General features: G+C 40.1%; 1 protein-coding gene across 17 annotated transcripts in view; it reads left to right on the plus strand.

The window, feature by feature from the left end:
• Bbs9 (Bardet-Biedl syndrome 9) overlaps positions 1 to 13,311 on the plus strand; it is a 395,959-nt gene that overhangs the window by 308,214 nt on the left and 74,434 nt on the right. For 15 of the 17 annotated variants that reach the window (XM_063233878.1, XM_063233880.1, XM_063233877.1 and 12 more), the window contains one exon: positions 987 to 1,169. The exons of the other annotated variants lie outside the window; for them this stretch is intronic. In XM_063233878.1, the coding sequence (XP_063089948.1) occupies positions 987 to 1,169 (183 nt within the window). The remainder of the gene's footprint in view (positions 1 to 986; positions 1,170 to 13,311) is intronic. 17 annotated transcript variants of the gene reach the window in all.

Here is a 13,311-nt window from a genome sequence, read left to right on the forward strand (position 1 = left end):
TTAACAAGCCCTTTGGACCAGTGTCAATGAACCATGGAACATCACCAAATGGATTCTTCTGCACCAGTCTCTGAATCCCATCTAAGCTCTGGTCCTCGAGCTGGCATAGATTTACAAAAAGGGGCTCACTGTCTGGCCTTGGCTGTTCCTATTCTGGGGACTTCACACACACTGAGCCACTGTGGCAGGCAGTTCATTACTTTTAATGAGCACAAAATTCTCCAAGACATGACAATAAAAGTAAAACACCAATGGGCAGCCATGGATGTTCCATCCAATTGTTGCTTTAGTTCTTTTTTTCCACAGGATTATTCAAAAGGTTAAAAAACAAAGCAAATTCTACTGACTCCTACCAATTTTTATCCTAAGTAGATTTGGCATTGTAAAGTTAACACACCCTGAATTTCAGGTCCGTGTGGACTGGTGCCTGATAACTTGTGTTAAAAATGCCATTACTTTGTTGGCCAAATGTTTTAAACATTATCTGCCTTTTAGATATAATAAAGAAATATTGGGTATTCCAATACCATGTAACATGTAAAGACTAATATCAGAGGAAAACAGGTATTTTCAGAAAAAGGTTATAATGAATGTATTTTGAACTACAAGGGAAGTGCAAATATGAGAGTGTTTAATTGCTCATTCCCCATGGCTGATAATAAAGGTTATAACCTTATTAGCAGTTACTTCTTTTGCCATAGACTGAAGAAGTTCACTTGATTATGCAGTAGACACTGAACAATGTCCCCATTGAACTGATTTCATGAATGTTTTCATCTCCTGGCCATATGGACTTGGAATTAGTTTGGAGATTTTTTTGAAAGGAGAAAATGAGTAGATGAATGATAAGTCTTTTGTAACTCAACATCACTTATGTTTGTAGAAGACAGAGTCCACCAAGTTGCTTTAAAAAAAAAACAAAATGTACCAAATGTGACTTGTCAAGACGGTGAATTCTCCCTCACTACAGTTTGCCTTCTCTGCAGGTAATCGCTCTGGCAGAAGCAGTGGAGGAAAACCAAGCCAATCTGTTCCAGGCATTCGCCAGGCTGAAAAGTGCCACCCATTTGGTGATCCTGCTGATTGGGCTGTGGCAGAAGCTCAGTGCTGACCAGGTCGCTATTCTGGAAGCAGCATTTCTGCCACTGCAGGAGGATGCGCAGGAGTTGGTGAGGACCCCCAAGCCTGCATGGGAGCAGCTGGGGTTGTTAAATAGATTTGGGTTTTGGGAAAATACCACATAGCTGTCTGCGTTTTCTAGGGTATCACATGAACACTACATTCAAAAATACTGCTTTCCTTTTCTCTAAGCCATAATAAAATGTTACAGGAAGGTCCTCCCTGCCCCCCAGAGCTGTCTTAAAAATAGGTATATAGTACATTTTTATGTGGTATCCAGTCTGGTTTTTATGTGCTGTGCTGTCACTCAGCCGCCAAGGAAGCAGTCATTTGACAGCAGGAGTGGTGGCAGTAAACCTTCAGATTAGCTAATCCCTTCCTGTTCTACCAGAAGAAACAGTTCAGCCATTGTTATTTGCTCAATGTTTTTACATTTAAGGGTCACTGCAAAGGTTAGAGAGAACTGAAATCACGTTGATAACAATGGTGGGGATGGTTCCCCACGTTTATAGAGTGCTTTATGATCCTTTAAAACTCTTTACCATCAACTCTAGAGCAGGCAGTTTAGAATGAAAAGGGAAAAAAATGAGGGTGGTACTTGGAGTTTGTCATGGGAGGATTATTAAAAGAAAACATCAAAAAAAAAAAAGAAAACATCATAGATCCCTTGAGTCATACTCTACGTATGTGGCCACCAGGTGCCATTCTGGTTATTTTTTGTGTACTTTGTTTACCGAGAAATAATACACATCTTGGAAATTAGAGACCCTTGAATTTAGATTTTACTACTGGAGGTAACCATTTCAAGGAGAAAAAAAATGTTTCAAATCCATTTTTAAACCAAATGTAAGAACATGGTACTAAAAATAATAGTAAAACATTTTTCAAGTGCTTAACAGGCATTATTTCAAAACAATTATCTCCTTTAATTTTAAGTAGTTAAGATAGTTACTGTTCTGATTTCACTCCTATTTGCATCTGGAAGGATTCAGACTCTTGACAGTTGAGTACATTTTGGAAACTAGTGGGCAATAGAGCCAGGATTCAGACTTAGAGATGTCTCTTTCCAAATCACACCTTTTTAACCAGTGCAGCAACAGATTTTAGTGAACAAAGTCATCAGTGTAGTGTGAAAAGTGTAAACTGTGTCAGCCAAATCAAATTTTCCACAGTGGGGGTCAAAGGATTGTCAGATGATCGAAAAGAAAAACCTGTTTTGTGACCTAAATAAAAAATAAATAGGGGCTGGGGATTTAGCTTAGCGGCATAAGCGCCTGCCTTGCAAGCAGGCAGTCGTGAGTTCGAGCCCCAGTACTGATAAAAAGGAAAAGGACAATAAATAAATAAATAAAAATTTAAAATACACATTTTTAGTGATAAATGATGAATTACTGGAAGATTGATAAAATGCAGTTATACTTTTGACCTTTGAGAAGCTAAAAATGGAGGTATGTGGCTACAACAGCAAAAGATAAAAAATGCAGTGTTAGAATTATATTGATACGAATGAATGAATGATATGAGCTCAGATTTAATAGCAAAAAGGCTTAGAAGTAACAAAATCACTGTCCAGGTTTTTAGCTTTTCTGAATCTCTGCTTCTATGGCTATAAGACAGAAATATAACAGAACCTACCCAATAAGCTGTTAAGAATTTAATGAGTGGAACGCTGAAGGTTATCACTGGTTATTGCTAATCTGGTTTGTACATTTGACCTATATTCTTTGTAGTTCTCACTAAAGTTATGCAAGCTGAACACCTACCTTTTCTTGCCTGTTTGTCTATCTCCCAAATATACCTGAGAGCAAGAAGGCTGAAAGAGAAAATGGTGCCTGTGACAAGGTGACCAGGAAAACAGACACAGCATGTCTTCTGCCCGCTAGAGGAAGCAGGCAGGGCCAGAGACAGAACTTGTAGAACCTAGTGCACAAGATCACACAGATTCCTTGTTCAGAAAGTAGAAAGAAGTGCTAAAATCTTGTTAAAACAGGTACTGTAGTGCCCTCCCTCACCCTTGCTCTCACTGTCTGAGATTTCTGTTACTGATGTTCACCCATGGTCTAGAAATACTAACAATTGTCCTAATTCTTCAAAGACAGAGTGACTGCATTCACATAACTTTTACACTAGTACTGTATATTATAATTTTCTATTATTAGTTGTTATTATCAACTTCTTACCATTCCCACTTCATAAATTAAACTTTATTATAGGTGTGTATATAGAGGGAGACACAGTAAATCTAGAATTCAGCACCACTTAAGTTTTAGGTACCCACTAGGTGGAACATCTCCCCTGAAGGTAAGAGTGTACTGCTGTATTAAAAGTAAGCTTTTTTTTCCTGCAGTCTCTTTTGACTTGCCATAGTCTCTTTATTTTCTATTTCATGCCCTTCTAAAGAAATAAAAATTAAGAATTTAAATCACTAGTATAAATTTTCCCACTGACCTTTATAATGTCTAGGGCTACTTAGAAATGCAAATATGAGAACATGAAACTCATATGGAGAATCAATGAAATTACACAGCTTGTGTTTTGTAGCCTGTGCTTGCAGATGTATTCTTTTCTTACAGAACTATAGTATTGCTGGTCAAGTTTTTGTATCACTTCTTGATGTTATCCTGTATTAGTCAGCTTTTTCATTGCTGGGACATAACAAACAATACTCACAATAGAAAGGAGTACAGGGTTACTTTGGCTCATGATTTTAGAGCATTCAGTTCATGGTCACCTGGCTCCAACGCAGAAACATGGTGGAATTTGAGATTTCCAAATTGGTGTGGTGGACCAAAGATGCTCAGTTCATGGTGGCCTGAAACAGAGCAGGGGAGCAGCCCCAGAGAAGACAGATGTAGTATCCAAGGGCACACCTGTGTGACCCACCCAGACTTACCTACAAGTGTACTCTGCCAATCCCTTGGGTGGCACCCAAGTCAATTAAGTTGACACAGTCAAGCACATCTATCACAGAACTTACCTACCAGCACTCTACCACAAGGTTGCTGATGAGGAAAAAAACAAAGCCCTGTGTTTCCCCATCTTTCCTTTCCCGCCTATGTTACCATTTTCGTGTGGGTGACTGGAACATACATAGAAGAAACAGGAATAAGAGTGTAGTGGGCTTTGGTAGCTATCCATGTTATTTTGAATTCTTTTGTCTTCTTTTTTACTTAAACCGTGCTATAGTTCAAGTGGAAGCCTTTCTTGGCTGATGTCCACTTAATCAGTCCAGTCTTCACACAGCTTCTTTCAGCTTGGGTGACTATGCTTCTCCTCCTACAGTCTTAGGGGTTCTGAACTTAGTGGGCTGTGTGAGGATGGGGCAGGAGAGAATGGGTGGGAAGTGGGAGATGCATATTGCACACATTTCCCTTCCACCTGAATGCCTCATTAAGCCTCCCCTCCACTCGCACTTACAGATTATCAGTTCAAAGGTGAAGTTATTAAGAATCTCAAGTTAGGCTGGGGATTTAGCTCAGCGGCATAAGTGCCTGCCTTGCAAACAGGCAGTCACGAGTTCGATCCCCGATATCGATAAAAAAAGAAAAAGACAAAAAAAAAAAAAAAAAAAAAAAAAAGAATTTCAAGTTGATAAAAAAAACACTAAACCAGACAGGAGTTCTTTCTGTCACAAGGACAAAAAGAACTCAGTGAGGAAGCTGTTCCCTGAGGTATAAAGAATTTCGGAAAATGAAGGTTGTAAATGTAGCAATTGGTTTCCAGACAGATTTGTGGTCTTTCCTACACTGGAGATCATGAGGTACAGCTTCATGGGAGGGGTAACTGGGCTCAGCCTGGGGCAGGTGAACATGTATGGCCTCCTCTCAGAGCCCTGATCTCCAACCTCCCAAGACAGACAGAAGGCAACTCAACTCTGTTGAATTTGCTGAGATTAGGTGTGCATGTGTTATGTCTGTTGGAGTCATTAATAAGACAAAACATCTAATAAAAAAGTAACTTGGAGAAGAATGTATCAAAAACCATTTTTAACACTCCTTTTTATGTTCTTGATCTTTAGTTTGTGGTGTTCACTTTGAATTTACACTGCTGAGATAGCTTATATGTCTTGAGGGGAAAAAAAGAAATCCTTTTTCTTTCTTTAAGACATACTGATAGTTATGTATCTTTGATATGCTAGTTCACAACCTCCCACCCATGCTTTAACTCTCACAAATGAATACTGTGTTGGGTATCCCACTGAGATGTGAAAATGGAATACATGATCCCGAAATAACTTGGAAGGAGGGTGAGGCAGGGAAGAAAGGAGTCTCTTACCAGAATGTTGGAAATATATTCCATATTGAAGTTATTATGATACCACAAAAATCTGCATGTAATTTGGATGGTTTGGTTGAGGGTAGATGGCAGAATACATATGCGGGCAGTGGGGGAACTTTAGACATGGGGACAGCGTTTGCACAGGAGACTCAGCTCGAGGTCAGATGTCTCCACAGTGCTGAGAGGAATGAAATGCATACAAGATACTTCATTTACTGCATTTATATTTCAGACAGCTCTGCATAATGATTGGTTGTGTTTTTATTTAGATGGCATCTGTCAACAAGCAGGCTAAATGTAACAGTAAACTGGAATATGTTCTCCCTAATGGTATCAAATTTACAGACAGAAATATTTAGAATTTAATATTGCAAAGAATGGTAATGCTTTTTGTATCACATTATCAGTATTTTGTTAAAATAACATCACATTTGGAACACAATCACTGTTTCCTTTGATCTGTCTCTTTTCCGTTTTTTGATTTTTGGAGGGGGTTTTTGGGCTATATTGGAATAAGAAATTGCTGTTTGTGCAGATGTAATTTTTAAGGTGCTGAAACTTGTATCTGCCAGGTGTATTTTTGTAAGCATACCCCACCCCTTTTTACTCCAGGAAAACATTAAATGTTCTACTTGGTATCTCTAGAAAGAGCCCCTTAACTCAGTTCCATCAGTGGACGTGATACTCTTTTAATCATAATTAGCATCTTTGTCTGATGGTGAAGTTTTGCCCCAAATAGTATTTAACACAGTATTTAAAGGGGCATTCTTACTTTTCATGTATTTATTGGATGGTGGTACAGTGAAATCAATCTGTAGGCCTCGTGCATGCTAAGCACATATTCTACCGCTTATCTACACCCCTAGGAATTACTACCCTACTTGTCATATTTCAGAGCATTTGCATCCCCAGTATAGACTTTAAATACTTATGCTGGGCTCTACCTGCTTAAAGTTATGTAGAAAATACCATATCTACTACACAGTGTCAGTGAGGACTGTTGCTGGCTGAGTCTGTGTGTGTTTTATGATTTAGAACCCAGCTCCCTTCTGTGATACTGCCTGAAAGCCAAAATCTGGAAACCTTCCATACTTCAGGACTGGCCTAGGAACACTGATCTTTTACCTACCCATTCCTTCATCTAGAGAGCATTTGTTGAGCACCTCCTAATGTTTCAGGCAGCGCTCTAGACTCATGGCACACCTCAGTAAATAGATCTGTCCTCTGTGATCTAACTTCATCATTCTGGCAACATTCTGATCCTATGCTGTCCAATATGGCTCATGCTTGACACGTGAAATTTAAATAAAGTAAAATAAAATGAGAATTAGGCTTTCACTGGCTATCTTTCTGCTTTCCATAGCCATATGTGCTGAGCGGTTACCATGTCGGACAGCACAGATACACAGCATTTCCATCTCTAATGCACAGCATAATCTGTGTCAAGGGGAGAAGGATTTATCACTGATCTCACCTCGCCACAGCTTGATCCCTGAGAACAGGCAGGCACTGACATGAAGTCCTTCCATGGTGTCTGCCTCAGCAGCCCTTTTCTGGTATTTTAGGATCGCCTGGCCATCTGTGCAAACCCACTCTCTCACGAATAGGAGACTTCTCTGGGGTTCTCGGTACTGACACGGGGGAAGCAAGAGGTGGGCACAAGGGTACTGCTCCCTCTTTGCTGTTGTGTGGAATATCCCCCAATGTGCTGAAGGCGTGGCCCCCTGCCTATGATGCTGTCTGGTTGGGGAACCTTTGGGAAGTGGGCCTATTGAGAAGAAGTGAGGTTACTGGGCACGTGCCCATGATATTGGGTCCTGTTATGATTTGTGTCTAGATGTCCACCCCCAAAGCTTCATGCAGTTTTAGACAGCTTTTTCAGAGGTAGCTGAATCTGATGTGTGATTGATTTGTAATACAGGCTGGGATTAAAGATGTGAGTGCTATTCATACCTACCCTCTGGTGGTAGTCTGCATACAATGTAAGGGACAGTAAGAGGCCTGTCCTTTCTCTCTCTTCTCCCTTGTTGCTTTTGCTGTGTTCTGCAGCCATGAACTGTTGCCCTCTGCCATTTCCCACCCTACCTTGGAGCCAGCTGGTTATGGACTGAAACTGTACAAATTGTGAGCTACATGAACTTTTCTACCCTTTAACTTTGGGTATTGAGTATTTTGCCCTAGCATCAGGAAAAGTAACTAAGATATTATCCTTTTTAAAAATTTTGTGTAGTGCTGGGGATTGCATCCAGAGCCTTACCTATGCTAGGCAAGTGCTTACCACCGAGCTATATCCACTCTTTTTTTCTTTTCTTTCCTTTTCTTCTCTTTCTTTCTTTCTTTCTTTCTTTCTTTCTTTCTTTCTTTCTTTCTTTCTTTCTTTCTTTCAAGACAGAGACTAATTGAGTTGTTGAAACTTGCAATCTACAGTCTCTCACGTAGCTGGGATTTCTGACCTGCAATGCCAAGTCCAACTTCCGGTTCCCTTCCCTCTTACACTTGCTTCCCAGCTGCTGTGACACAGGAAGCTCATCGGGCATTGTCTTCACCATGATGTATTTCCTCACTAAGGCCCAAAAGCAAAGAGCCAAGTGACTATGGTCGGAATCCTCTGCGTCCAGGAGCTTAAAGCAAACCTTTCCTTCTTTTATGTTGAGTGTCTCAGGTATTCTGTCACAGTGACAGAAAGATGACCAATGTGCCGCTTCTATGGTTTTAGGAGACCTTGCACTCCTCATGAATCTTTTCCCAGTGAATCTGCACGTGGCCCCTGGATCTTTCAGATTCAGGCAGCCTCTTCCTTTGGAGTTGGTATGCGAATGAATATACTTTGTCCTTGCAAATCTCTGTTCATATCTGCTTCTCATTATCACAGTAAACAGCTTAGGTGGCTTAGATTTTTCACCTAGCAGATGGCATTAGATCAAAGGGGAATGCAGAATTGCTACTAGTATCTCCAGGTGAGCTGTGTCAGACTTCTATTTGGTGTCCACTATGATCACTTGACCCCAAAGGAGTCACCAGTTAAAGAAGCAACAGCTCACTGGTTTGTGACCTGGTTGTATAGAATCTGGAGTTGGAAGGGACAGTGCATATGCACAGTGCAGAGCAGTTTGCTGGAGTTTTTCTTTTCTTTAAAAGAGCATTCAATCTCTTTAGTAGATATTATCTACTATTTGAAAAAGAAAGGCACCATTGTGTTCTGAAGGGCTTAATAGTTACCTTCCCTTGTATTGAGCTTTAAAATCCAGTGGGAAAGTTAGGATGGAAATTTACATTGCAGGGAAGGAAACCTGGACCTTCATCCTTACTTTTTGATTGATTATTCCTTTCAAAAAGAAATATGGAAAGAGAAGCTTATTTTTAACATGCTCAACGTGGTTCATGTGAGAAAACAGATGTTTATAATAGGAAATCCTATTGTGTATAGGGACTTATCAGGACTCACTCACAAGGTTTAGAGACATCTGTGTCATAGGTCAGATTTGATCTAAGGGCCATTGTGCCTGCTGTCTGGGCTGACTGATGACCGAGATGCTGGTCATTAATGTTCTTAATGACCTCTTCTTAAAAAGCAGACAGGAGAAGGAATTCTGGTGTCAGTATTAAGTCAGCCTTTACGGCTGTTCAAGTATCATCATAATTCTAACTGTGGAGCACAGCGTAAAATATAAATATTTTGGTAATTCCCATAATCTTAACCAGCAAGATAAATTTGAAAGAATTAGTTTTATGTTTAAAATGAATATATTTCCATGCCATTCTTCAGTAGCATAATATTCTGTCCTACCAGAGTTGACTAGAACACATCTCAGCCTTTTCCTGTATCTAGATCTCCGCAACCTACCCCAAAGCCTTATGTGCTTATAGGTAAAAAGAGCTTTTTGAAGGTAACTGGATCTAGGGTTTGTGAATATGGATTAAGGGTGTGTAATTACTACATTAGTTGACTGGTTTAGCATAATTCTGGATAGTGGAAGGACCACCTTGGGTGTGGATGGCACCAGCCAATAGGCTTGCAGCCTGAAGGGAATAAAGGGAAAAAATAAAGGGAGGCTTGCAAACTCCTGCCTGCCGTACCATGAACTGTTTCTGCTCTGATGTGACCCTCTGCTATGCTGCCCTGCTTTGGAGCCTGCCAGCTATGAATGGAAACTGTGAACTAAGGTAACCTTCCTTCCTTTAACTTGTGGCTTTATCTCATTTCGTCCCCATACTGAAAAAGTAACTAAGACACTGTTCAAAAACTGAACTAATTAAAATACATTAGAATAGGAGCCAACCAGAAGAAAATGGTGCACAAACCATATGAGTAATTTTTAAACTTTCCTAGTGTACATAAAATATGAATTAGTGCTTCATTGGACACACCTGATACTACTTGTATATTTAAAAAAGAAAATGAAATATTGAGTGTCTCTTTTCTCATATGCCCTCAAAAAAATTTCTTTGTGGACATCAGGTAGAATTTAAATATATGTAGCTAAATAACTAGAATTTAAACAACCAGCAGTGGAGAGATTAATGATCATCCTTCTCTCAGTGCTTACGAATTTGATCCCTGACTGGAGGTGTGTTTATGTTAATTTCGCTAAAATACTTTAACCCACCTGGTTTGTGTCTGTTGATTACAGAGCATTGATTCTGACAATCAGAAGCTGTGATTTTCCTGTAAAACTGGCAGTCCTCTGTGCCATCACCCAGCAGCTGTGTGTCTTTTCCCATGTGGAGTGGCACCCTGGGCTGCCAGGACCCCTTTGGGAGTGATTCTGGGAAGCCCCCGTGCCAAACCCTGGCTTTTCCTCACAGCTTCCTGCCATGGGGTCCCATGCGGGCCCTGTGTTTGTGGTAGGAGTCTGTGCATCTATGGGGCTCAGCCCAGTGCTCCTGCTGTGCTTCTGCTTCCACCATTCCCACGGCTCCCTTTCCCTGTGCCCAGGGCCAGACATGAGGACCCTCAGACACTAGGCTGCACTTACTTCCTTTGCTTCCCCAGCTTCCCCTTTCATTATATGGAAGAGCTGATTTCTCATGGTTATGGAGCCTCTTTCCATCAGACCAGTGCTGACGGTGCTTTCATCCTCACTACATACCATGTCTACTGTCCCCACCCCATCCCCCAAGAGGTGGATCAGCGTCCATTTCCTCCTTTATTCTGGCTTTCATTCTCTTGTGAACTTTACCTGAGGTGTAATACAATTTAGCTCTCCTACACTCTGAAATTGTTGTTTGTCTCATATTTTTAGTAAATGTGAGAACACAGTCTGTTGCTTCCCCACGGAATTAAAGCAATGGCAATATAACTGATATAAGGAGTCCTGAGGGGATTACTTGATACTCCTTCTTTTTTCATAATGTTTCACATAGTTGCAGATGCTCTTCCAACAATCACAGTTTTCATAATCACTCTTTGAAGAGGAAGTGTGCTATGCACATTTTGTCTGCCTCTCATTTTGTGAGCTTTCTCAGATGCTGTTGGATTGTGTAAGGACAAAGACACTTGACTGCCATAGAGATGTAAAAGGCAACTAGATTGATTGATAGGCAACATACTTCACAGTCATGTGCAAAGTGACTGTGTTATAGTCCATGATGGACTGTGCATGTACTGTGGCTGTTAGACAGAATCACCTAAAGCTTCTGTCCCCATTTCCTGTACATCCTTTCTTCAGCTGTTTTTTCCCCCGTACAATCTGAACTTCATTAGGTTTGGCTATAGTCTACAATAAATAAGTTAGGGGAATACAATAAACATTAAATATAACAATAAGCTTTTTCTTTTCCAATGAGACATATGCAAATATATAATACATTTTTGTATGTATGTGGACCAATTGTATTCTAACAAGAAACAAATGAAAATTACATTGCCCATTTGTTTTTGGTGAACTGAACCACACTCTGAATCTTGTTGAGTAGCTTCACCTTTATTTCAGATTTAGGGTTTTGGGGTTTGGTTATCTATGTCTTCTGGAAAACCAAAGTAATAATAGTTACAATCATGTAACAATATAATGGAACAACCTAGGAGCCAAACCATAGTTTAAAGCCTGAGGAGTCTTAGAATAACAAAAAGCAGCCCTACCCAATAAAGGCAAGGCAGGGGCATCAGAACCCCTGACTTGAAGTAATACTACAAAACTAATGTGATTAAAAATGGCATGATACTAGGAAGAAAAATGAAGACCTGAGGATCAGTGAAACAGATTAGAAGATCCACAAATAACTCCAAACACACTCAACCACCTTATATGTACAAAAGGGCCAAACGTTCACCGGAAGAAAGATTGCCTCTTTAATAAATAGTACTGGAAAAACTGGCTTTCCTCATGACAAAGACTAAAAGTAGACCCATGTCTCTCATCATGTTGTACCAAACTAAAATCGAAATGGATCAAAGATCTAAACAGTAAAACAGGAACACTAAATCTACTGGAAGAGAGAATAGATAGAACTCTTGAAAGCATAGGTGTAGGTGAAGATCTCATGATCAAAATCCTGATTAGAAATACCACAAAAAAGCAACAACTTGGATCTCATCCTATTAAAAAGCTTTTGCACAGCAAAAGATATTACCAGTAGATTGAAAAGCCAACCCACAGAGTGGGAAAAAATTTTTAGTCTATTGCCCCTCAGTCAAAAGACTAATATCTGGAGCTTACAGAGAACTGGAAAAAAAAAGACCCCCCCAAATTCAAAGCCCCAGTCCAAAAAGTGGACATCTGAGATGAACACACTTCCCAGAGGAAGAAATACAAATGGCAAATAAATATATGAAAAATTGTTCCACATCACTTGTCTTGGTTACTTTTCTCTCATTGCTGGAACAAAATACCAAACACCAAAATTAAGGAAGGAAGGGTTTATTTAGTTCATAGTTTGTAGAGGCCATAATCATCTGGCTCCAAAACAGGGTACATGGCACAGGGGCAGCCCTGCAAGGCAGAAGGCAGAAAAAGCAGCAAAAGCAAAGTGGGAGGAGCACCAAGAGAAGACTTTTTCTGGTCCTTATGTTGTATGTAGGCAACACTCAACCTAGGGTGGGTGTAGCACTCACACCCATAATCCCATCATTGGACCATGAATCAGTCACAAACTCTAGGAACCTGCCACCATGACTGCATGAGACTGTGCAGGGACATCCAGACACAAACCATAACATCACTGGTCATTGGAGACATACAAATTAAAACAACACAAAGATTCCATCTCCAGAAAGAATGGCTACCATCAAGAAATCAACCAATAAGAAATGCTGGAGCAGCTGTGGGGAAAAAGGAACCTTTCTCCACTATTGGTAGGAGTGTAGACTGGTGCAGCCACTGTGAAAATTAATGTGGAGATTCATCAAAACACTAGAATTAGAGGTCCCATTTGATCCTGCTGTTCCCCTTCTGGGTATCTTCCTGGAAGAATTAAAAGCATCATACCAGTGATGTATGCACACCATGTTTATAACAGCACAGATTATAATAGTTAAATCTTGGGAACAACCCAAATGTTCATCAGCCAAGGGACTACTTAGCCATGAAAAAGGATAAACTGGAGATATTTCTTGGTAAATTGATGCACATTGAGACCATATTCTTAAGTGAAATAAGTCAGTCACACATGTAAATATCGCATTGTCTCTCTGATGTGAGAAACCTTAAGTGTAAGTAAGGACTAGAGTGTCTAACAGATATTGTGAAAGAGGAAGAAATAGTTCGAAAGAAAGGGGAACTGAGGTTGTGGGAGGAAGAAAGGGAAAAAAAGTGGTGAAAGGATAAAACGGAAACATTTGTAAATAAGGAAGCGAAGAAGGGTTGAAGAGCGGGGAGAGGATTGGGGGAAAAAAGAGGAATCAAGATATATACAGGTACAAATTCCCTATGGTGAATATGATCATTATGTATACCAAATTGTACCGATAAACTT

The sequence above is a fragment of the Cavia porcellus genome, unplaced genomic scaffold, assembly GCF_034190915.1.
Source record: "Cavia porcellus strain 051 isolate PalLab524CR breed Dunkin Hartley unplaced genomic scaffold, mCavPor4.1 scaffold_23, whole genome shotgun sequence".
NCBI classification, from domain to species: Eukaryota; Metazoa; Chordata; class Mammalia; order Rodentia; family Caviidae; genus Cavia; species Cavia porcellus.